At 39.9% G+C, this 27,095-nt stretch overlaps 1 protein-coding gene across 1 annotated transcript in view; it reads right to left on the reverse strand.

Moving 5' to 3' along the window:
- Positions 1–27,095, reverse strand: part of LOC136879203 (WD repeat-containing protein 73) — a 257,255-nt gene that overhangs the window by 126,401 nt on the left and 103,759 nt on the right. The window contains exons 2-3 of the mRNA XM_067152998.2: positions 23,956–24,024; positions 1,958–2,183 (exon numbers count right to left, since the gene is read on the reverse strand). Coding sequence (XP_067009099.1) covers positions 1,958–2,183; positions 23,956–24,014 — 285 coding nt within the window. The 5' untranslated portion in view covers positions 24,015–24,024. The remainder of the gene's footprint in view (positions 1–1,957; positions 2,184–23,955; positions 24,025–27,095) is intronic.

A 27,095-nucleotide genomic window follows, 5' to 3' on the forward strand; every position in this document is an offset into this window, starting at 1 on the left:
TATTTTTCTTACTAAGTCTATATCAGTGCCGGGTCACAAGAAGATTGGTAAACAGAATTTAATGAAAATAGGTAAGTAAATTCGGAGAATAATGAACTAAAATCTACACTATAAATATTTTTTAAGACGCCCTAATATCAAAGATTCAAAAGAAAACTAAATGTGAAGGCCTACAATATAGAAAGCTCATAAAATTGATCAACAATAACATTATATTGATCGTTGTTTGTTGTGATGTGCTTTGTGTCTCCTGTTGCCACTCATCTCAGATAGATAGGATCACTGCTGCATACCCGTTCTTTTTTTAAAGTTTGCTTTAAGTCGCACGGACACAGATAGGTCTTAATTAAGGTACAGCCCCAGCATTTGCCTCGTGTGAAAAAGGGAAACAACGGAATGCCATCTTCTGCGCTGCTGACAATGGGGTTCGAATCTACTATCTCCGGGATGCAAGCTCACAGCTGAGCGCCCCTAAGCACACGGCCAACTCACCCGGTCATACCGAGTGTATCAGCCTGCCTGAATATTGGCGAGAAGTAGCTGGGGAGTTAGATGTGCGTAACACACTGGTTCATCATAGTATTTGAACTATTGAATCCCTACTCTGAGGCACTGAATGGAATGAGCAGTGTGCATATGTAACGGAATAATGGCAGAGGAGTGTTCATGGCTCTCTGCGGCCTGGTCATTCCAGCTCTGGAACTTTGGACTGTTAGATCGGCACTGTAATATGGTTTGTTAAAAGTGAGAAAATGTGCGGTTTTTCATTTGATCGAGTGTTTTATATGATATAACATTGCTTTTAATCGCTACATTCCTACTGATGTTTTTGTAGTGACCTATGTTGACTTAAGTTAGGAAAACCAAAAAGTCAGTCTTTCCGAGAATCCAGTAGTGAAGCACGGGTACATCAGCTAGTTTCAGGTCTAATTTCATCTATTCCTACTGCTTTATGACAGTGGAGTATTTACCACCCTTTCCACTTTCTCAAGCGTAATTTTATCAACATCGTCCTCCTCCCTACGAGCTCGGTTGTTCATGACGTCACCAGGAAGATTTCCTTTTACCCTGAGAAGATTTTCGAAATATTTCTTCCACCTGTCCAGTGATTCTCTGGTAGCTACCCTGAGTTCTCCCAATTTACACAATGCATTTTGTTGTTTTTCCTCTCTCTGCCGCTTGACTGAGCCTTTCATAAAACTTGTCAACTTCATTCTCAACTGCTCCCTTACTGAGACAATTCTCGCCCTAATTCCTCCACCTGTTGAATCTAACCACTTCATTCGCTATTTACGTGCCCAACAGAAACCATGCTGCATGTAACAGTATTCCTAATGAACAGTCCTACCCCACACTCTGCCCTTCCCTTTTTAATACCTGCTAAAAAACTTGAATATCTCTTATCTCCTCCTCATAAGACCTGAATATCATTACTCTTTAACACATCCTCTTTGCCAACTCAGCTAATCCTACTTTCTTTCCTCCACAAGTTCCATTAATATGGATAGCTCCCCATCAAATTATATTTTGTTCACCAAGTTGTCTGTCAAATGGAAGTGGGACTCCAGTACTCCCAGAGATTCGAGGCTTACATAAAATATTCTGAGCTCAATAAATTGTGTTTACTCTTTATTATTCCCATATACTTAGAATATATTTTAATGTTAACTGTTTAGTAAACAGTGATCTTTCATATTAGGAAAGCAAACTGAGCAATCAGTTCAGGAATTATGGCTATTTTTTTCTCTTAAAAAAAAAGCCTTCTGTCAAAATGCTCCAGTTGCACAACTTCTTGTTTTCTGGCTGGAAACATGGTTAGGAAGGTGAAAGGATTGTATATTTTAACAAGCTGACATGTTGATACTACATATAAAACTGGTTTGCATGGAGCATTTTGAATTCTAGAAGAGCTGGACTAGGTACTATTTCTACTACAATCAGTTAATTCAAAAAATACCTGAAATAATGGTGACTTAGTATAGCCACCGCATTTCATTTTAAAATCACAGCTTTTAACGAGACCTTCTTGTTCAGGAGGCACTGTCAACTTCTCTGGAAGAGAAAGTTCCAAGATATCATTACGCCCTGACGAATCTCTGCTTGCGACACATATACTTTTAGCATCTGACAGCTGAAGATGTAGTGGAGTATTTTCAAAATCAAACATTCGCAACAGGTTGTATCTGAAAAACAAAAAACCAGAAAAAATATAATTGCAAGAAATGTGAAATGTAAAATCTACTTGATCTGACTCTGTGTTCATGCAACATACATTTAAAAGAAATAATCCCAATGCGTACTTCCAATGGTTGGCACATGGGAGGGGACCCATACGGCCGAGGACCATCTTGTTACATAGGTTAAGCAGAGAAAATTGATTTTAATATATATGCACTTTACATGAACTGTCATTATCCACAAGTCAGTCTCACACCCCTTTCCCAGTCAGTTTCCACTTCCATTTAAAACCAGCGGCATCCAGTAGTGCTTAAGTTCCCCTCTACCCACCTTCCTTCCCCTTACCATACAGTAGCGTGGAAATGACAACAGCTTTGTACACCACGAGTTCGGTATCCAGTTTTAGGTCGTTATTCATGAAGGTTCTGTGCATTAACCGTCCGAATGCTGCTCAACGTCTTGTTTGCAGATACACCGTTCAGACAAGATGCTTCCAAGATACGAAAAGTGATCAACCCGTTCCAGTGTTGTGTCTAAGATGGAGATACTGAACTCAGGAAGAGTTAATCCTGGGGCAGTTTGTGCAAGTACCTTTGTTGTTTTTTTTACATTAATGACAAGACCAAAGCGATCACATGCAGTTTCAAAAGCAGTTGACTGACTGTTGTATAGGTAGGCCGGCACAAGGTTGCACTTGACAGTTCTAAGTCATGTTGGCACCACTACAAAAATTAAATGAAGAATATCACCCTTCAATCAGAATCACCAATCTACTACTTTTAATGTCAGATACAGTTCCACATTTTATTCATGTTAATTCGTATTTAATTCCGTATAGTGCTTATAATCTTTTATTTGCTTACACAAATATGAGCATTTAAAAAAATATTATAAGGTTTAAGCGAGCCACAAGATAAATACAAACTATTTTCGATTGATTGTTGTTGGCAATATGGGTAGTACAGTGGTGCCATCTGTAAGTAGCTTGACTACTGCATTGAAGTGTTGCCGTTTTGTCTGTCGCCGCTAGCACGTGGTCGGGTGTGATTTGCGTGTTTATGAAAGTTTTGTTTTGATTGTGAGATAATTGTGAATGCAGTGCGATGTCTTGGAAATGACATCATAGTCCTGAAGCGCGAATTAATAATCCTTTGCACCGCGGAGTGTCCCTTAATAGTCAGGCATTAGAACTAGTGCGGAGAACTCGTGAGTTTTATGAGAGGGGGAGGAAATTCGTACGCTTGTAACCTGTCTCTCTGTTCTTGCAGATCATGTTCTGGAATGTATATGTCAAACATTAGGGCTTTCAGAGCGTTCTGTTATTCAGAGAGGTGTTCGCCTCCAGGAACAGAAGGAAAAAGGGACTGGGGAACATAGCAGTAGTGGAAACGAGGCTGATAGTAGGGACTTGTTTCACAGTACTCCGGGAAAGAAACGAATTAAGCTGTCTCCTGTAACAGGAATTAATTCTTTCCAGGCTGATGTAGTACGAAGACACAAGTACGATTATTACAGCTCAAAGTCCCTTCTGTCATTGTTATGGACAATGCAGTTTACCACTCCGTAATAATGGACAAGACCCCTACTTCGAGCGTCCGTAAAGAACTGTTAGTGGAATGGCTGCAGTTAATATCCCAGCGCATATGTGTATATATATGACTAAATTAGCCGTCAAGGTAGCGAAGGAACAAGGGTACGAGGTTATTAGGTTGCCGCCGTACCATTGCCACTTCAACCTCAACCTCATTGAGTTGGTACGGTATGGGGTGAAGTAAAACATTACGTACGCACTAATAACAAGTCCTTCACAGTTACTGAAGTCAAAGGACTGTTCTGGGAGAGTACTGCTCGAATGGATGCGGCATTGTGGAGGAAGAAAGTTAGCCATGTCGCAGCATTCATTAACTCGGCAATGGCAATACATGGCATCATCAGTGACTGTCAGGATTCGATGATCTGCCTAGACGACGATGACAATGACAACAAAGGCGACGGTAGTGATGGCAGTGATCTGGAGGGTATCGAGCCTCTACCTGTATGAATCAGGTATGAAAATAAGGTTTCTGAATTTTCATAAATTTTATAGATTTTACTTGAAACCTTTTGTGTTAGCACCGGTGTATATTATTCTAACATTCATTTGTGTATTTAAAGTGAGATTCTTGTCGGCAGATTTCTTCCATATTTTCTAACATTTCTAACATTGCGATAATAAGAACTTCATAGTATATTTATCTCGTATCATTTTGTGCGATGAATAATCAGCGAGTTGAAAGTTTGATTTTTGTCGGCCGATTTAATTTGTATTGTGTATCATCGCGATGACATTAAAAATGTTTCTCCCATGTTTTTAAAAACTCATGTGTTGTGCAATCAGCTGTTGTTATGGCGGCAACATCGCTTTGTGCGCCATTGCAGTGTGACCAACATTGTGCGCAGCTGACATGTGCAACCTTACGCCGGCCCACCTATAGTTCTGCAGCTGTTAGAGCATACTGCAGTTCTGTCACCTGGGTAACCAGAGTACGTCTTTGTGAGCGAAGTCTTGCCAGACTGAAAAGGCTTCCATCAAAACAAAATTTAATCTCCATGCCTAAGTTGTATGCAGATGATTCATGCAGCATGGCAGCCATGTACAGTGCAGAGAGTGTAGGAGCAAGCACACAGCCTTGTTTCAATCAATGAGTGATTGGGATCGAATCAGACACTGAGTTACCACGAAGAACCTGTCCAGGCATGCCATCATGAAGAGCTTGAACCCATTCCTCAAAACATTCAGTGTGACCAACATTCAAGTCGTCAGGTACTTCTCGAGTTTCCCAAATCAAGATGATGAGTGTGAAAAGTCTAGTCTTCAAGGATATACCTCCATTTTGTATCAGTTCCAGAAGGATGTTACCAGGACCAGCAGCCTTTTTTCTTTTTTTCTTTTTTTCTTTTAGTTGATTGAGTGCTTTGGTGAAGTCTCTGTACGTGGGTAGAACTGCCATCTATGGTGGTTGGGGCTGCTGAGGGACATTATGAAGAAAGTCCTCAGCGACATTGGAGACACAATTTAGAAGCGCAGAGAAATTTTCCTTTCAACGCTCCAAAATTTCTCCATTATCAGTTAAAATGATGGAGTTGTCAGCAGTCTTCAATGACCCCGATGAAGATTGAATTGTGTTACAAGTGAAGTATGTAGTGTGAGTGGAATGTATGTTTTTTTTTAAAGACTTTATTGGTGAAGTACTATATAAGGTTTTATTTATTATGACCTAACCTGTACTGTTATTTGTAGAGCGTAAGATAACGTAATGACCTAACCTGTACTGTGTAAGATTGGTGACGTGCATTTGTAAATAGTAGAATTCTGTTCTATAGTTCCTGGAAAGATCCAGAACGTGACATAACTTTTGTACAGGGTGTGTTACTTTGTTTGTAATGTATTCTAGAAAATATTTCTGTCTGTTCTGGAAATACGACATTCACGATCAGGCGTATTCTAGAATGTTAGTCAAAGTTCGCGATCGAAAGTAAGGTTGTGATTGGTGAGTCTAGGTGGCGATAGGGAACTCGTGCAAGCTGATTGGCTACCTCCAAGGCCGGAATTTCCTATATATAGTGAGCGAGGCAGTGTTCGAATTAATTCTGTATCCTGAAATCTGTTGGTCTTGGTCTATCTGTCTGCGAGCAGCCTATCTGGTTGACGTCCCCCGGTTTCCGGGATGGCACTCTCCTCGGGTAAGCACTCTTGAATTCCGTTCCTGCTAAAATTTCCGTAATGTTCCGATTTGCTTTTCATACAGGAGTCTACCCTAACCTCGCCTAGATTCACCAAATTAGTTACTTATGACGCCTTAGTTTTTCAGCTGGGCTTACCTGTTCGTTTCCGAGGCATTCCCATTTCTTGTTTCACTAAAGTATGTAGATTGTAGTTAAATATTATTTCCCTTGGGATTTGCCTCTGGTAGTTCTGTATCACTTTAGGTACGCTAAGTTTTGGATAACCTTTTTCACATCACTGTATACTGCATCGTACAATTGCATTGGTAAATAGATGTATAGTTGATTTGAAATTTGAATTTACACTGCTATGAAATAAGCTATGTATATCACTGAACTTATAGCTCGTAACTTGGAACTGTATGTGAAATGTATTTGTAAAATTATTTTGTAAATAATATTTTTAAAATCTAAGGATCACGGGGATTTATTTCGGAATCCGCTACCTAAGCCATGTCCATGCCTTTGGTAGGTTCCCAGCCTTTTCATCTTCCCGGTTTGTTGCTCACTAGTTGGCCTTACTGATATTTACGTACATGTTTTGTTGGAGATCAGCGTAATGTTAGCTACTGTTTTTTCCGAGTGTGTAATGACCTTTTATATTGTGTAGTTTGCTCTTAACTTCCCCTTTTAACTCTGTTTGTGCCTTGTTTGGTGTTACCACTTTAGTAGAGGTAACAAATTGGACCATATATCTCCTTTATGCCAGCATAGAAGTTTTGCAGGTCACGGGCATAGACAGTCTTTGCAGTTCTTTTCTTTTTGTTGCCACCAGTTATTCTTGGTTTCTCTAATCTGTGTCTGACATTTTCCTAAGTTTCAAGAAATGTGATTTCTTCACATTGGAAGACGGATCTTGAAAATAGGATAGATGGGCTTCCTGTTTGGCATTGATCAGACAGCTTATAAATGCCAAACAGGAAGCCCATCTATCCTATTTTCAAGATAGAGATTATATGGTTTATATTATGTAATTAATAAGCCTATTATATAGAAATTGATAAGTATTGGAAGGTGGGAACCTACTCATAACTTAACCTTAATTGATCAGACATTTAATTTCTTCATTATTTTCATCAAACCAGTCTTGTCTCTTTTCCCCCTCACAAAACCAATTGTTTCTTCAGCTGACTCAGTGATGACCTTCTGAAGCGTCGCCCATTCCTAATTTGTACTAGCACTGCTGACTGGATGACTAGCCAGTTTGAGATTGCATTTCTGTAATCTGTAGCAATGGATTCAATTTGAAGTTTAGAAGTATCAAATTTCTTCCTGGGCAGGTTGTGGATGGATCCATTCTGGTTTACGACAGATTGAGATTCTCAACAGGCAAAAAAGGAGCTTATGATCTGTCCAGCAGTCATCAACGTTTCTTGCAGTCCTCATAACAAGGACATCTTTTTTATCACATTGCCTGGTGATGATATAATCAAGGATGTATCAGTGCTTTGAGCAAGGATGTATCCAAGTGGTCTTGAAGCTCTTAGGCAGGCGGAACTGAGTATTAGTAATAAAGAGTTCATGTTCAGCACATAGACCAAGGAGCAGTAGAACATTGGCATTACAGTTGCCAAGTCCATGTTTTCCCATCACATTGCCCCATACTTGGTGATCTTTACCAACTCTGGCGTTGAAATTGCCAAGTAGTAAGACTTTTGTCTCTTGGTGGTTCTTTGGTGATGGAAATGCTCAGCAGGTTCTAGAATTGGTCTTTAGTTTCTACATCAGTATTCAAGGTGGCAGCATATGCAGAGAAGAGTGTCATAGATTTGGCTCCGGAGAGTGGGATTCGGAGAGACATAATTCTTTCACTGATAGAAGTGCTGATAATCATTCATCAATGTGGTCTTCACAGCGAATTCAATACCATGAATGTGGTGTTCTCCCTCATCTTTTCGCTTCCAGGAGATTGTGTAGCCTCTTCGCTGGACAGTCTGGTTTAATGTTCTTCTCTCAGGTCTGTTATTGTAGAGTCCAAACATTCCAGGTTCCTATAATTAAAGTTTTGGTAATCTTTGCTTTTCGACCGCATAAGAGGTGACTCTTGATTTATAAATTTCATTTTTGTTCCGTAATGATAGCCACCAAATGTCATAAAAGAAAGAAAAGTTCCACCTGATCAATACTTATTTATTATCACATGTATGATAGAATATCACATGTATAATAGGACCGGTTTCGACCTCTTACAAGGTCATCCTCAGGTACATTAGAATCTTATGTTTGCATTTTTGTATTATGCCTCATTCTTGAAAGCTTTATGACATATTCTGAAATTTAACAACATTATGTTGATTACACTTTTGCTAAGAGTTCTAATGTTACAAAATAGCTAAAACTATAACAAGTTAAATACTCTTATTACATAATATAATGACCCAATGTACACATATAATTATAATAAAATGAGTTTTGTCTTTTTCTAATGCGTAATGAGTATGTAGGAATAGTTTACCATAGGTGTTTGCCTAGTCAGTTAAAATAAGCTCCATTCTTATAAATGTTTAGTCATGTATGAGGCTAACCAAATGGAATTACATGCTGATAGTTCAATAAAACATATTATATATCAACATTAAAATATTAGCAAACATGGTTAAACATGCTTGAATGCATTTTTTGGAAGTCTTAAACATACATACATGCATTATAATTATAGACTGTTTTGCCTTTCAGCATTCAGTCTGCAAGCCTCAGAGAATTTACTGAACGACGCCACAATCCTCGATTTGCAACTAGTGTTGGGGCCTCATTTAGTTCCATACCTCTTATCTTTAAATCGTTAGAAACCGAGTCTAACCATCGTCGTCTTGGTCTCCCTCTACTTCTCTTACCCTCCATAACAGAGTCCATTATTCTCCTAGGTAACCTATCCTCCTCCATTCGCCTCACATGACCCCACCACCGAAGCCGGTTTATGCGTACAGCTTCATCCATAGAGTTCATTCCTAAATTAGCCTTTATCTCCTCATTCCGAGTACCCTCCTGCCACTGTTCCCACCTGTTTGTACCAGCAATCATTCTTGCTACTTTCATGTCTGTTACTTCTAAATTATGAATAAGATATCCTGAGTCCACCCAGATTTCACTCCCGTAAAGCAATGTTGGTCTGAAAACAGACCGATGTAAAGATAGTTTCGTCTGGGAGCTGACTTCCTTCTTACAGAATACTGCTGATCGCAACTGCGAGCTCACTGCATTAGCTTTACTGCACCTTGATTCAGTCTCACTTACTATATTACCATCCTGGGAGAACACACAACCAAAATACTTGAAATTATCAACCTGTTCTAGCTTTGTATCACCAATCTGACATTCAATTATGTTGAATTTCTTACCTACTGACATCAATTTAGTCTTCGAGAGGCTAATTTTCATACCATACTCATTGCACCTATTTTCAAGTTCCAAGATATTACACTGCAGGCTTTCGGCACAGTCTGCCATTAAGACCAAGTCGTCAGCATAGGCCAAACTGCTTACTACATTTCCATGTAACTGAATCCCTCCCTGCCATTTTATACCTTTCAGCAGATGATCCATGTAAACTATGAACAGCAAAGGTGAAAGATTACAGCCTTGTCTAACCCCTGTAAGTACCCTGAACCAAGAACTCATTCTACCATCAATTCTCACTGAAGCCCAATTGTCAACCTAAATACCACCGGGCGAGTTGGCCGTGCGCGTAGAGGCGCGCGGCTGTGAGCTTGCATCCAGGAGATAGTAGGTTCGAATCCCACTATCGGCAGCCCTGAATATGGTTTTCCGTGGTTTCCCATTTTCTCACCAGGCAAATGCTGGGGCTGTACCTTAATTAAGGCCACGGCCGCTTCCTTCCAACTTCTAGGCCTTTCCTATCCCATCGTCGCCATAAGACCTATCTGTGTCGGTGCGACGTAAAGCCCCTAGCAAAAAAAAACAAAAAACAAATACCTTATGCTTGAAGAATGTATTCGTAACAGCTAAACCCATACTAGCACAGAAGTCCAGCAAACGCTTCCCATTCTCATTAGCTTCCATATCTTCTCCACATTTACCAATCATCCTTTCATATCCTTCAGTTCTATTACCAACTCTCGCATTGAAATCGCCCATTAGCACTACTCTATCCCTGCTGTTGACCCTGACCACGATGTCACTCAATGCTTCATAAAACTTGTCAACTTCATCCTCATCTGCACCCTCACATAGTGAATACACGGACACAATTCTTGTCCTAATTCCTCCAACTGACAAATCTACCCACATCATTCACTCATTTACGTGCCTAACAGAAACTATGTTGCGTGCAATGGTATTCCTGATAAAGAGCCCTACCCCAGACTCTGCCCTTCCCTTTCTAACACCCGTCAAGTACACTTTATAATCTCCTATCTCTTCCTCATTATCTTCCCTTACCCAAATATCACTTACTCCTAGCACATCCAGATGCATCCTCTTTGCTGACTCAGCCAGTTCTACCTTCTTTCTTCCATAAGCCCCATTAATATTGATAGCTCCCCTTTGAATTCCATTTCGTTCGCCAAGTTGTTTCCAAGGAGTCTCTCGCCTGTCAAATGGGAGTGGGACTCCATTACTCCCATAGGTCCGAGGCTTGCTTAAAATGTTCTGAGCTCTGTCAATTCATGAAGCAAGATGCTACCCTACTTGCACATAGTCCAAGTGAGGATCTCTCCTCTAACGGGTTAAGGACCACCGGTGAATTGTATAGTCCTAGCCGCCTGAGCACAAGGAGGGCCACGACTCAGAATATGTCCGAGATGCCCACTCCCATTTCATAGCAAATGGTATCCCGACTCTCAGGACCACTTACTAGGCCACTCAGCCGTTGCCCATGGTTCACGAACTAGGACGTGACTACAGTAACCCACAAACACAAACAGCTGATAACAATAAATCTTGCGTTGTTTTGCAGTACGTATTACATTGAAATAATGTGAAATTTGCTCATTATACAAACATATTAACACATTAAAATATTAAACATTGTAAGATATGATGCAAATGTCTGTTTGCAGTCTAAATTAACAAGTGACAGCACATTCTTATGTTGTTTTAAAAATAGACTGATGAACATGCGAGTTACAAGCCTGAATTTGTATAAGCTTAGCCGATACACTTTGTGTATAACTCAACCACTTTATCTTTCTAATTTTGTTTTTGTGACTTGAACATAATCCTGGCTTGTTTGACGTGGCTGATGTTCTGGAAATTGTTCAATTTGAATGACAAAGTCGTAATAATTGGTGGCTCTTTCCTTTCTTATGATGTTGGTGTTGGTAAATATCTGTAAGTTGAAATGAATGAATTAGAAATTTTGGTTGAATTAAAGTTATTGTATGAGTTCTGGGATAATCTACTTACTGTTGTGGAGTGGTTGAGATGTATGCTGCTTGGCTGTCTGTCGCGTATTGTATCTCGTACTTCTGGTGTTGGTGTTGGTGGAGGGGTGAGTGGGGGAAGCTTGGGCGTGTGTATGGGCGGAGCCAGGTATGTCCGCTGTCTGCGGATATAGCTTGCGTATGACGTTGTTTGTTGACTAATCTGAGGTAATCATTCTTTATGATAGGGATAATCTTATTAAATAAAATATTAGTTTTCTCAGTTATTTCATTAATATTGTAATTGGAGTTTGGATATTGATCAAATGTTATGTATAATTCTTTGTTTAAGCAAAGGACCTTTGGTATTTGTATTTAATATTTTCAAATCATTACCTATATCTGTAAATTTATGCTTGTACTCGTGCATGTGCTGACCTATTGCAGAAAAATGAATATGCTTGATGGCATTGACGTGTTCATTATATCTGATCGTGAAATTTCTACCAGTACGCCCTATGTAACTTGTTAAGCAGTTGTTACAACTAATTCGATAAACTCCTGACTGAAGATATTTATTGCTATTTGCTTTACGTCGCACCGACACAGATATGTCTTATGGCGACGATGGGACGGGAAAGGCCTGGGAAGTGGAAGGAAGCGGCCGTGGCCTTAATTAAGGTACAGCCCCAACATTTGCCTGGTGTGAAAATGGTAAACCACGGAAAACCATCTTCAGGGCTGCCGACAGTGGGGCTCGAACCCACGATCTCCCGATTACTGGATACTGGCCGCACTTAAGCGACTGCAGCTATCGAGCTCGGTGAAGATATTTATTGTTACTGTTGACTGACTTGGTATTATGTATGCTGTGCCTGCTATTATTTATGTAAATGTATGTAGATTTATATAAATTTGATGAAAGGAACATAAACAGTCGTTCTTCATGTGACAATGCATGGCTCTTAGCGTCATCAGTAGTTTCTTTTTTTCTTTTTTTTTTTGTGAAACTGATGACTGGGTATTCCTTTTAACTGAGGAGTGAGGTGAAATGTTATACCAATCCTTCACCTTGTCAGACAAACAAGACACATTTGCACTTAAACTGTGCTTAGGAATTTTGTAAGTCTTCAAAGTTTCCATCTGAGAATCCTTACTCCCAATTTTGCTCCTGAATAAAGTAACCAAACGATCCCACTGCAGCAAAATCCTATCTAAACACCTTCTTAGTGATAACCATCGAGTAGGCACATGCTTCAGAATTTTACTGATCTCTGTGTTGTGTAAAGTCTGAAATTCTCTGAACTTTTCTTTCCTCTTTGCTCTCCCTTCCAGATAATAAAATATATCAATTATACTTTCATCTATATTTATGGGCAAGCACGCAGCACCCTTCTCAGGAGCAAGATTAATTAGGTGACAAGAGCAGCCTACGATGATAATGTTACTATTTTCCCGCTTCAAACATCCTGCCACACCATTCTTTAATCCTACCATTGCTGGAGAATTATCAGCACCAAGAGATAGGCAGTTTTTTAATGGAATGCAGAATTCTTGAAAAGTTGAGTGCAAAAGATTGGCAATGTTAGGTCCAGTAGCATCCCCTTCTAAATTAGGCACAGAGATTAGACAACTCCGAATTTCATTGAGTTCAGGTCTAAAAAATGTTACAACAATGGGATATATTTTCAAGTCGCTTTTATTGCTACCATCAGTAGCAACAGAAAATGTGTTCACCTGAAAATGTGATACAATTTTCGCCCTTTCTTCCATGCACATTTCTGTAACGATAGCCGCTGTTTTCGTTTAGCACACCCATATTGTTTAGCGATTTCCGAATCAGGAAACATTTTGCGAAACAAAGGTCCCGAGTGATCAGCACAATTTACAGGCAGGTTATGTTCTACTATAATTGACGTAAATAATGCCTCGGCATTCGTCACAGAATTCACATTTTGGTTTTTACATGAAAAGTTCAGTTACTGGTTTCTTTCTACACACTGGGCACTCCCCTCATGTTTTTTCATTTGCATATGCTTGAGTATATCGCATTTCCCACCATGTGCAACTGAAAAATCACACCTACATATAGTAGAGAATGTGAACGTTGGTCCCTTCCTGGATTCACTCAAACATGGAAACTCTTCCCTATAAGCACTGTTAAACACTGCATCATATTTCTTTTTTGACATTTTGGCTAAAACAAATATTAAGACACAACACGAGCACTTCTGCAGGTCTTCTCCAAAGAGAATGTTACTCGCTTGACTCACTGGCAAAGAGAATGACTGTATTATAGACCAAGGAGGAGCACATGACTCGCCACCGTGCCCTGTACTGCCATCTGGTATCATTACTAGAACTACTATGGACCAGCCATACTCAGCCACATATCCACAGAATGAGGAAATCCTCAGGAGTTTAAAAAAATACGAAAATTATGGATATAGGTCTGAAAATCGGGAGATCAGTCCCGGCAATCGGGAGATCGGGAGGAATGATGAAAAATCGGGAGATTTGGCACGTCTGGTAACTTATCTATACAGTAAGAGTAGAAGTAGTACTGGGGCAGAAGTTCGTGAGGTGTGTAAATATCTCAGGAATTTTCATCAACACTTTCATTGGATTTGATCTTAAAAGGTAATTTACACTAAAAGTAAGCTGTTAAGCCCGTCGAACCTCTAGGTCATCAATTTGAGAGAAAAAAAAAAGTTTCCCACTGCATAAGAACTGCTTCCCCTTGTCAGCCCGTCGCTGATTCTTGCCGAGATAAAGCATGAACACAGTATTACTATTTTACATTTCTTTACAATTTATTTTACGTCACACTGAAGCAACAATGGCATAGGAAAAGTCCAGGAGCGTGATGGAAGCGGCCGTCATCTTAATTAAGGTACAGCCTCATCATTTGCCTAGTGTGAAAACCATTTCAGGGCTGCTGACAGTGGGGTTCAAACCCACTATCTCCTGAATGCAAGTTGACAGCTACGTGACCCAAACTACATAGCGCTTTATTTTCTCTATTTCCAGAGCTCAATGTGTTTATGTGTATACATTGTAAGTGCTGCCATGTGTTTGTAATAAAATTCCTCACAATTTGCAGCATCTTACACTGCAGAGTGCAATACTATTCGAGTGGCTGAAACAGGTGTATATGCTGTGCTAACATTTTTATTTCCGCCCTAAGTACGTACGTCACCAAAGTTTGCTAGGGATGAGCACAAAATCCTTGAATAACAACTACTGTATTTTATATATCTTTTCTTGACCTTTGGCTACATTAGCATATGGTCATCACAGACATCAATATAAAACAAAAAACACAGAGAAACTCATAATACAGTAGAATCAAGTACAGTTTATACCAACTTCAAAGAATTTGTGTCCACACATTGAACAGTAACTACTGAACTTGTCCTAGCAGCGGCCAGCGGATTGACAACAACAGGCTGCATGTTGGCATGTGCTGTTTACCTCGGCGACCTTCACAACAAGTTACGAGGAGCTTGCAGATTGCTCATAGCGAATGTTTCAAAAGTAGTTTCATTTCACAAGTAATACTTTGAATACTAGCTGAAAGTTCACTATTTACTGTGCAATGAGTGAAAAATGTAAATATTCTAGTGTTTCAATGGAGCAAAAGATAAAACATGTCAAAATTCCACAGTTAAGGCTCTTCTGGTGGCAATGACATGATTACTACTAAAAAAGAGAAAGGATCTGCAGATGATGAAATAAGGATACGTCCTAGTATGTCAGTGGAAACAGCTAATATTTCTGCCATCTCTGAAGCAGACAGGTTTTATGTAATAAATTTCATATTATTGTAGGTAAGGTGGACATTCATATATAATTGACCTTCTGGTGTGATATATTGGTTGTCAATACGGATAATTTACTATGGTTAAGATAAGGCAAAATGAAACAGGGGCTATGTTTACTAGTACATAACTTTAAAATTAATGCTAAGTGATTAGTCAGATGAGTAAACACTTGCTATAAAATTAATAAAGTTACTCAAGTGTAATTTTTCAAAGATTCACATATTAAATTATTATTAATTCAAAACAGACTGCACACATGACAAAAACAGGGGAATAACATAGTTGCTAGTGGTGACTTGCACGACTCTGCATGCATAGTATATCTTTCGTGTGTACAGTAGTCTAATATATATGATAGGAACTTACTAAATTCTTTGAAGAATTGTCCTTCATATTTTGAATGCTTAGTGCAATTTGATAGTCATATAATAATGAGAATTCTAAATGCTTAATATTAATGAAAATGTGTGGAACTATACAAGTTCGATTTGTTGAAAGGGATATATAGCCTCTTAGTAAGGTTCTCGCTTTATTACAAAATGTAAGCTAATTTTTGCTGTGTGGTATGTTATTTAACACCCCCCCACTGAATCTGCCTCTGATTCAGAGGATGGAAGAAGGAAAGATACTGAAGTGGATGATGGAGATCCAGACAGAGCAAGAGAGAAACCTAAACTAAGGTGAGTCAAAAGAAAACAATCATTAGTATAGTTAGAAAAAACCTAGATTGGAACCTGGCAGAGGCGGGAGGATGATGACAATGGTGTGTGGCCTACAGGCGAGTATGGGGCCCTACCTACGATGAATTCTAATGCTGACGACCCCCAAGCCACTGGGATTAACCAACCCAGCCGGGAATTGAACCTGGGATCAACTGAACCAAAAATGCTCCACTGTACTTAGAGGTCGTTATTAAAAAATATATATTTACACGGATCTTCAAAGAACCTTAATAGAAATAAACGTCCTTATACATACCAACTTTCATATTTATCTTCCTTAATATCTTGAAAATATCCCTCAACACTTTCTTGGGGTTTGATATGTGAACTTTCAGGAAACTTGTAAGCCCATGAAAACTCCAGTTAATCACTTTGGAGAAAAAGGTCCGACAGGGTGAAAAAATGCTTACACTTGTGTACTTATGCTGAGCTCCAAATTTGAAACTCTAAAGCCTGGCCTTCTTGGGGAATATTGGGAATTTTCAACTTTTCTAGGGATCTTGCGGGGGTCCGCTTCTCTGGTACCAAGTTTTAAGTTCGTAGGATGCCTGAAAGTGTCCTTTAATTCATGTCTACTTTCACTTTTATACTTTTGTACAGATGGCTTCACATCAAGTTCCATTTATTAGTATGTATTACTGTGAATGGCATCATGAAAGGGGGCCTGTCATTATAATGAAAACTCTACAAGTCAACTGTAACTGGCAGTGCACTAGGGTGCCTGCCATGATAATGAAAACACCAACTCAATTTTGACTGGCTGTAGGGAAGGGGCTGCCATAATGATGAAAACTTTCCAACTGGAATGTGACTGGAAGTGCAGTAGGAAAGTGGGTTTGCCATTATATTGAAAACTCCCTAAATTGATTGTGACTGGCAATAGAAGGGGCCTGCCATTATAATCGAAACTCCTTATAATTTTTGTTGTTATATGTATTTTAATGTTATAATTATTAATGCAACATTGTCTTTATCTTATATACATATGTTTTAGTTATGTTATCTGCTTAATTTTTATTTTGGCTGATGATGTCCACTAAGTGGCTGAAACTAGTCCCAAGACCAATGTAATATTATTTACTTGATATACTGTATTGAAAAGGTGGACCTTCTTGTCAATTTATTTCTTACTAGCAGTTACCCACAGCTTCTCTCGCCTGGATTTCGTAATTTGATAAAAGTAATCATTCCTTGGCATTGTACTAAGACAATATTTGAAAATCCCTAAAGTACAAAAACTCACCGAAAAACTGAGTTTCATTTACTCCATAAACTCCTTGTAAACCACGTTTGTGGTATTGCCTTTTGGGGCTAAGAAGAACATGAGTCATAGAATTGTACACACGAGGATGTCTTCTCTCAGTTAAAAGAAAAAGTTTATTTTTAAAGGAGATTCCAAATACCTATCTCTGCATATGCAACATCTTCAGGTTTTGAGATATAAGTATCCCCATAAAAAGAATTCAACCCCTTTATCAGCCCTTCCTCCACCCCCACCTTAGTGGATTTTCCAAAAACAAAAAGAAAAGATATGTTTCTTTATGTTTAAAGGACTTTCCACGCACCAAAACTCATGTCTGTAACATGATAAGTTTTTGACATACACTGTAGATATTCCGGTACTCATTTTAAAAATTCACCTGCATTTTCACTTCCTTTCTGCCCCTTAAGTGGTTTTCCAAGAACAAAAAATACAGGTTTCTTTATTTTAAAGAAGATTTCAAATACCAGTTTTCACATCTGTAACATCTTCAGATTTTAAGATATAAATATGCTCATAAAAAAATCAAGTTCTTCTTCACTTCTTTCCACCCTCCTCCCCCGTAAGTGAATTTACCGAAAACAATAGTTTTTGAGATATATGTATACTCGTAAAAAGAATTCAACTGCTATTTCTCAGCCCCCCCCCCCCCCTTTCTCCCCCAAGTTGATTTTCCTCCCAAAAGGAGAATCCAAATACCCATTTTCACACCTGTAACATCTTTAGTTTTTTAAGATATAAGTATCCTCATAGAAATAATTCAACTAATGTTTCAATCGTTTCATCCCCCCTTAAGTGGATTTTCCAAAAAACAAAATAAGTATTTCTTTCTTTTTAAAGGAGACGCCAAATACCAATTTTTACATCTATAACATCTTCAGTTTCTGAGATATCAGACCAAGTTCATTTTCCCCCCAAAAGGAGAATCCAAATACCCATTTTCACGTCTGTAAACATATTTAGTTTTTTAAGATATAAATATCTTTTTACAAATAATTCAACTAATGTTTCAATCGTTTCATCCCCCCTAGTGGATTTTCCAAAAACAAAAGAATAAGTATTTCTTTCTTTTTAAAGAAGACGCCAAATACCAATTTTTACATCTGTAACATCTTCAGTTTCTGAAATATCAGACCAAGTTCATTTTCCCCCCCCCCAAAAAGGATAATCCAAATACCCATTTTCACGTCTGTAAACATATTTAGTTTTTTAAGATATAAGTAACTTTATACAAATAATTCAACTAATGTTTCAATCGTTTCATCCCCCCTAGTGGATTTTCCAAAAACAAAAGAATAAGTATTTTTTTTTTTTTTTTTTTAAGGAGACGCCAAATACCAATTTTTACATCTGTAACATCTTCAGTTTCTGAGATATCAGTAACCTAATAAAAATAATTCAACCCACTTTTCAGTCCCCTTTACCCCCACGTTATGTGGATTTTCCAAAAAAAAAAAAATCTTTTTTATTTGTGAAATATTAAAAATACCAATTTTCACATGTGTACAATGTATAGTTTTTGAGATATACTGTGGACATGATCATCTTACAAATTCACGCCAACCAACTTTTCAGTCCTTTTAACACTCCCACCCACCCAAGTGTTTGTTTCCGAAAACGAAATAATACGTTTCTTTATTTTAAAAAGAGATTGCAGTATAAATACCACTTCACGTCTGTAACATGTAAAGTTTTTGAGCTATACTGTCGATATGCTACATGCATAATCTTGCTGCTGTAGAATCCTGGAGCTGACGATGCCATGGTTATGGCAGTTCATTTCCTTATCCGATTCCAAAAGCAGGGGTAGTGTGGTGCCAATATCTTCATAACGACTGATTTTAGGGCCTTAAAAACATGGTTTTCGGGCCCATAGGGCTTACCAAGTTTTTTTTTTTTTTGCACCAACGGCCTTAAAATGAGCACTGTCTCGCCCTTGTATGACAAATTCGATATTTCGCCTACATTAGCCTATTATTTTTATCTCTCTCCCCGTCGCCCCTATTCCCGAACTGTTTTGAAAATAAAATACAGCCAATGTCCCTCAAGGATTATGTGTACCAATGTTGGTTGGCAGCTATGCCCAAACGTACATGCGTAATCTCACTGCTTAAAATCCTGGAGCTGACGATGCCATGGTTACGGCAGTACATTTCTTTATCCGATTCCTAGAGCAGGGGTAGTGTGGTGCCAATATCTCCATAACGGTTGGTTTTAGGGCCTGTAGGGCTTACCGAGTAGTGTTGCTTGCGTCAAGGGACTTAAAATGAGGTTTGTCTCGTCCTAGTACAACAAATTCAATATTTTGCCTATAATAGCCTATTTTTATATTTCCCCCCCCGTCACCCCCCCCCCCCCCCGAATTGTTTTGAAAATAAAATACAGCCTATAGCACTCAGGATAATGTATCATTCTATTAGTGAAATAATTTTTAGAATCAGTCCAGTAGTTTCTGAGATTACCCTCCAGATATAAACAAACTCACAAAATTGACACACACACTTTTTTTTTTTTTTTTTTTCCCCCAGTTCCGTTTGGGCCTGCTATGAACCACGTGGTTCTTATCTCTAGCAGCCTTCTCCTTTGACCAGTACTCCTTCATTCTTGCACTGTGAATGTCTTTTCGCTCCTAAGTCCATTTCACACCTCCTCCCGGATGTACTGCTTTTTCTGTTAGTGACTGGAGAGAGTTTGATGTTCTGATCAACGTTCTGTACCTATTCCTGTCATAAATTTCACTGGGAGCAATGTCCAATTCTTGAAGGTCTTTTCTGACAAGTCTTGCCCACTTCCCTCTAGAGATGGTGTGGAAGATTCTCGAGGTGAGCCTCTAATTGTCATGACATGACCATAGAAGTTCAATCTCCTCTTCCTCATAGATGTTGTAATGCTCTCCAATTGTTGGTACAGTTCGTTGTTGTGCCTGATTCTGTACTTGCCTTCTTCTTTAATAGGGCCCATGATTTTTCTCAGGATCTTCCTTTCCTTCAGCTCCAGTTTTCTAAGTTGCCCTTCTCTTACCATGTTTAGGCATTCTGAGGCGTATAGTACTGATGGTCTAACTACAGTAGTGTAATGCCTGATTTTGAGGTTAAGTGAGAGGGATTTGGATCTGTACATACTCTTACATAGGTGGTAGGTGCTTTCCAATTTCATGCATCTGCTGTTCATGGCCTGATAATTCATGTTTGGTGTTATCCATTCTCCTAGGTATTTGAAGGAGTTAATCCTTTGTACTGCTTTGTCCCCCAGTGGGATTGATTTGGGTGCATCTTTGATGTCGGTGATAAACTGTGTTTTGTTGATGGCAATCTTCAGCCCTACTTCACCTGCTACGTGGTCGAGAGAGGATAGTTTATGGATAGCTTCCTCCACACTGGATGCCAGGAGTGTAAGGTCGTCTGCGAAGGCTAAACAGTTGACTGTTAACTTGTCTTTCTTGTAGCCTATTCTCAATCCAGAGTCATCCTTTAGCATTTTTGGCCATTCACAAATGACTTTTTCTAGTAGGCAGTTAAAGAGGACTGGAGAGAGGCCATCCCCTTGTCTAACACCTGTTTTGATCTCAAAGCTCTGGGACAGTTCCCCTCTGAATTTGATTCTGGTTGTAGTGTTGGTAAGAGTTGCTTTCACTAGATTCAAGGTTTTCTTATCTAGTCCCCGTTCAGCAAGTGCCTGGAAGAGTGACTCTCTATCTACTGAATTGTAGACCTTCTGAAAGTCAACAAATGTTGCCACGTAGGGTGAGGCACTTAGGTTTTTTTAAGTGATGATGGTTTTCAGGTTCAGGATTTGTTTGGCGCATGATCTTGACTTGCGAAACCCAGCCTGGTACTCTCTGATACAGGAGTCTAGTTGAGCCTCTACTCTTGTGGGTAATACTTTGGAGAGTATCTTGTACGTCACTGATACAAGGGAAATCCCTCTGTAGTTGTTGAGATCTGATTTGCCGCCTTTTTTGTGTAACGGGTGAATGATAGCTTAGGTCCAGTTGCTAGGTAACGCTTTTTGTCACCCAGATATTAGATATGATTTCATGGATACTTTGGATTGACTCCTCATCAGCCTATTTCCAGAGCTCTGCTATGATTCCACCCTCGCCTGCTGCTTTGTTACATTTCAATTCTGAAATAGCCTTCTGGATCTTCCCCTTTGTTGGTGGGAGAGAGTCCAACTTAGTAATATTCTGAGGTTCGAAATGCAGTTTCTCCTTGGGTTCCTTTGAATTTAGAAGATTGTTGAAATACTCTGCTAGAACTGTGGTGCACTCTTCAATGTTCATTTTCAGCTTTCCGTCAGCTCCCCGAAGGTGAAGTGTAGGGGCTGAGTAGGGTGTTATTTGAGATTTAAAAGTTTGGTAGAAGTCTCTAGTGTTGTTTCTTTGAAAATCCCTCAGTGCTTGTTCAATGATATCTTTATTTTTTTATTTTTTATTTTTTTTTGCTAGGGGCTTTACGTCGCACCGACACAGATAGGTCTTATGGCGACGATGGGATGGGAAAGGCCTAGGAGTTGGAGGGAAGCGGCCGTGGCCTTAATTAAGGTACAGCCCCAGCATTTGCCTGGTGTGAAAATGGGAAACCACGGAAAACCATCTTCAGGGCTGCCGATAGTGGGATTCGAACCTACTATCTCCCGGATGCAAGCTCACAGCCGCGCGCCTCTACGCGCACGGCCAACTCGCCCGGTGATATCTTTATTATACTGCCTCTTGGTGTTCCTGATAATTTTAGTAGCAGTTTTCCTAGCTTCTAAGAAGTTTTTATGGTTATCCAGACTTTTGTTACGGTTCCATTTTAGCCATGCTTGCTTTCTCTCTTCTATTGCTTTGTCACAAACAGTTGTCCACCATGGATGTTTGTTCTTTTTGACCGCCGGGATGGTGGCTTTCGCTGCATCTATTAGTGCTTTCTGTAGTTGAGGCCAATCTTTTTCGTCTTTGTTTTTAGCCAGGGTCTCGGTGAAGTTATTGTTATCTTTCAGCTTGGCTTGATTGAACCTTGGAATTCGCAACTTGATGCAGTGATTTTCTCTGCTTCTTTGAAGAAGGATGAAATTGGTTTTGATCAAAGAAAGATAGTGGTCTGAATCAGTATTTGCACTTCTCAATACTTTGACATTCAGCACTTCTTTGCTGTTGCTTCTACTGATGGCTACGTGGTCCAGTTGGAATTCCCCAAGCATTGGGTTAGGGCATCTCCAAGTCATGGCTTTCCTAGGAAGGCGTTTGAAAGCTGTAGATTTGAGGACTAAGTTGTAATTTATGCACAGGTCAATCAGCCTTTCTCCATTTCTGTTGGTCCTCTTGTGGGCTGGGTAATCTCCAGCTATGTTCTTGAATTTTCTCTCTTTGCCAATCTGGGCATTAAAGTCCCCCATTAAAATAGTTATGTGGTGCCTTGGGATCCAGTCCATTGTCTCTTCGAGTACCCTCCAAATGGTTTCCACATTCTGTTGGTACCATTAGTGGGTGGATGGAAGTTAATAACTGTGTATGCTTTGTTGAGAGTTTTAAAAGCTATAGTGGATGTTCTTCCATTTGGAGATAAAAGGGAGAAGATGGAGTTGATCATTTTCTTGCTCACTATGAAGCCTGTCCCGAAGTGAAGCACATTCTTCATCACTCTTTCACCTGGTTGGCCTTTGTAGATCCGATAACCTTGTGATTCTATCACTTCTTGATCGAGGAATCTGGTCTCTTATACAGCTGTTATCAGGATGTTGTGTTCAGTTAAAACATCTAGTGTATGTTTTAATTTTCTTGTCTCTAGGAGGGAGTTGATGTTGATGGTCGCCAAGAACTTAAAATGTTTCTTCGTCTCACATGAAGGTGAAAGCTCTCCAGAATCCAAAGGCTTGCTTGCCCCATCAAAACTGGGGATGGATTTTATACCACCAGGGGTAGTTTTTCCGTTGGTCATTTTTTCCATGTTGTGAAAGTTAAGAAAAAAGTTTAGGGTGATTACCCGCAGGTAACAATTTGTTAACTGTCAAGGTTGTAAGCCTTGAAGCCCACAACACTGATGTGTTCGCCGACCTAACTTCTCGCTGGGATTGGTACCCAACCTTCCACTGGGTTGCTCGGCTTAACAGGGGCACCTCTTGCAGGTTATGTGCTCAGTTAGAGTGAAAGAGGCTAGTTGAATTCCCTTGCTGAATCCAATATTTTCATATTGCAGATGATTGGCAACAACGCTTTTCACTCCCATTTGCCAGAGTCATGATGACTCCTCCTCCTTTATTATATTTGTAAGTTATAGATAATTGTAACTGGCATTAGACATGCCATTATAATCAAAACTCTCTAACTGGAATGTGACTGGAAGTAGGAGAGGGGGCCAAAATTCCCTAAATCAATTGTGACTGGCAGTAGGCAAGTATTTCTGACATTATAGTTAAAACTCCCCAACTCGATTGTGAATGGCAGTAGGGAAGAGGGCCTGGAACTATAATAAAAAATTCCAAACCTGACTGTTATTGACAGTAGGAAAGGGATCTGCCATTATAATGAAAACTCTCCAACCTGGACTTTACATGAGAAACGATGTATGGCAACCTCCCAGTAGTGTTTCTTGGACAACACTAATAGATATGCAATTTAATAAAAATCTTCTCATAGCATGTACAGTAATTACCATAGAAATCCATATACAGTGTAGAATTCCATAGTGAAACACAGCTGCGTTAGCTAGTTAAATCAAAATCGAGAACAGATAGAGAGAAGGAAGTTCAACTAGATTAGTAACTCAAAAAAAAAAATGCATAGGGTATGAAAATGAAACAGTTCCACCATAGGCCTTGCAAACCTAATACCAGCAAGGGATGTCGGATAAGAAATATACGTTCCCTCCTTGGACGTGTACTGTCTCAAACCAACACCTTACCTTGTGATGGACTCATAGAACCAATCTTCATCTTCATCACCACAATCCCAGTCAGCCATTGTATAACTCCTGAAACAAAGGATAGAGATAGACTACAGTGTTGAAGAATAAATATTATTACAACCGATCACTAATCTATATATGATATACAGGGGAATGAACGTTGCTCACGTCCGCAGGATTTACCTCCACATTGCCCTGCACGTGTTCCCCGGGTGGTGCTAAGCGAGCAACAACAAATCGGCAGCCAAACTATCAACAGACGTTGATCTCCTGGCCAAATGGACTCAGAGAGAACTTCTGCAAATGGTCCTTCTCAGGACCAACCTGCAAAGATACTAGGACCTTCTTTACGAATATGCCAAATAAACATCGAAGGCATATCCAGATCGAAGAGTGAACATCTTTCTAGAATCCTTCTTGAAAACAACATCGATTTAGTGACCATTCAAGAAACTCATACTGCGACTGAGGAACAGCTAAGATCGAGAGGAAAAATTCCTGGTTATATCGCTATTGGGGCAACCTACCACCAAGCGTATGGGGCAGCAACCTATGCTCGTTCGAATCTACGAGATGTTCGGCTCATTTCAGCAATGGTAACTGACGGTGTTCACGTGGTAACTGTTGACATATCGGGCATCGAAGTGGTAAATGTATATAAACCACCATCCGTGGCTTGGTCAAATGAAGTGCTCCTCACCCAGAATCATCCAGCAATATATGTTGGAGATTTCAATAGTCACCATCCGAACTGGAAATATGATGATGCAGAATTTTTTTTTTTTTTTTTGTGTGGCTATTTTTAGCCGAGTGCAGCCCTTGTACGGCAGACCCTCCGGTGAGGGTGGGCGGCATCTGCCATGTGTAGGTAACTGCGTGTTATTGTGGTGGAGGATAGTGTTATGTGTGGTATGTGAGTTGCAGGGATATTGGGGACAGCACAAACACCCAGTCCCCGAGCCACTGGAATTAACCAATGAAGGTTAAAATCTCCGACCCGGCCGGGAATCTAACCCGGGACCCTCTGAACCGAAGGCTAGTACGCTAACCATTCAGCCAACGAGTCGGGCATGATGCAGATGAATGTGGCTCTCAACTAGTCACCTGGGCTGAAGCTAATAATCTACACCTGGTTTTCGATGTGAAAGATAGAGGAACCTTTAAGTCAGCCCGCTGGAAGAGAGAATACAATCCTAATCTTTGCTTTGTCACTGAAAATGTAAACGGTATTGTCCTGCCTACTGCAAGGAAAGTAATGGAAAACTTTCCCCACAGTCAACACAGACCTGTCATGATAACTACAGGAATACAAATACCTTTGGTTAAAAGCACACCTCGACCACGCTGGAATTTCAATAAAGCCAAGTGGGATTGCTTTTCAGAAGATCTTGACAAATGTGTCCAATTCATACCGCCTATTCAGTCTAACTACGAATGTTTTGCTGGACTTATTATCTCAATTGCCAAGAAATATATTCCAACAGGGCTGCAGAAAGAGTATATCCCTGGATGGAATGAAACTTGTGAGACACTCTATGAGGAGTATTTACAGGGTGGAGATCCTGAAATAGCAAGTGCTCTGTTACAGAGTTTAGATGAATCTCGACAGCAGAAGTGGAACGATACAGTTGAGACTATGGACTTCAAACAGTCCAGCAGAAAAGCCTGGAGTCTTCTCAGGAAACTTACCGGAAGCAGAACCTGCCACAAGAGAAATGGTTGCATCACCCCCAACCTAGTAGCTGAACATATTGTTAAAATGTCACGAGCGCCCTCTGATAAGAAACATACCGTCCAAGTAAAGAAGTTGCTCAAACAACAGAAAAGCAACTTGCAGGACAACTCCATATACTCGGAACCATTTTCACATCTGGAAGTAGATACTGCTATGAAAAGCCTCAAACCTGGTAAAGCTGCTGGCTTTGATGGGATATTTCCTGAGTTTCTGATACATAGTGGTCCAAACACAAGGCTCTGGTTGGCTAAATTCTACTCTAATATCTTATCATCTGGGCATCTGCCAAATGAATTCCGGGTAAGCAAGATCATTGCAATTCTGAAACCCGGTAAACCGGAAGACCGAGTCGATAGCTACCGACCAATAGCATTGCTGAGTGTTTGCTATAAACTCCTTGAGAGACTTGTGTACAACAGAATTAGTTCGGCCATTAATGAAGTGACCCCAGTAGAGCAAGCTGGATTCAGGCAGAACCGAAGCTGTGTTGACCAGGTGCTAGCACTAACAACTCACATTGAGGCTGGTTTTCAAAGGGGCTCTAAAACATCTGCAGTCTTTGTAGATCTAAAGGCTGCATATGATACTGTGTGGAGGCAAGGGTTGATGTTGAAGCTGCAACGAGTTATCCCTTGCAAAACTGTAACCACACTGATCAACAATATGCTAACCGAAAGGCTCTTCCGTGTTGTCATGTATGATGACATTAGTCGTCTTAGGAAACTAAAAAATGGCCTACCCCAGGGATCAGTATTGGCACCTCTTCTATTCAATCTCTACATATCAGATATTCCTGAGACAAAATCAGTAAAATTCTCTTATGCAGACGACCTAGCCATTGCCATTCAACATCCAGATCTCAGCCATGCCGAGGCCATCCTGACGTCTGACCTGGATACACTTAGCTCTTACTTCCGAAACTGGAGACTACAACCCAGTATGAATAAGACAGAATCTGCTTGCTTCCATCTCCACAACAAGTTGGCTAATACAAAACTCCACGTACGCTTCAATGGCTCAGTGCTAAAGCACAATCCTAACCCAAAGTACCTCGGGGTAACGCTTGACCGAACCCTATCTTATAGAAAGCATCTTGAAAACCTTGGATCTAAGTTGAGATCACGTAATAATATTCTGTTTAAATTGTGTGGAACTTCATGTGGTGCTTCAGCGGACACATTACGACGTACTGCGCTTGGCCTCGTGTATTCTGCAGCTGAATACTGCTCTTCAGTATGGCTTAACAGTTGCCACGTGAAGAAAGTCGATGTACAACTTAACACCACCATGCGTATCATCTCTGGTACTCTGAAGCCTACTGCAACGCACTGGCTGCCAGTCCTGTCCCACATTGCTCCACCAAGCCTGCGACGTTCAAGAGCCCTTGTTCAAGAATATAATA

The sequence above is a fragment of the Anabrus simplex genome, chromosome 8, assembly GCF_040414725.1.
Source record: "Anabrus simplex isolate iqAnaSimp1 chromosome 8, ASM4041472v1, whole genome shotgun sequence".
NCBI lineage: Eukaryota > Metazoa > Arthropoda > Insecta > Orthoptera > Tettigoniidae > Anabrus > Anabrus simplex.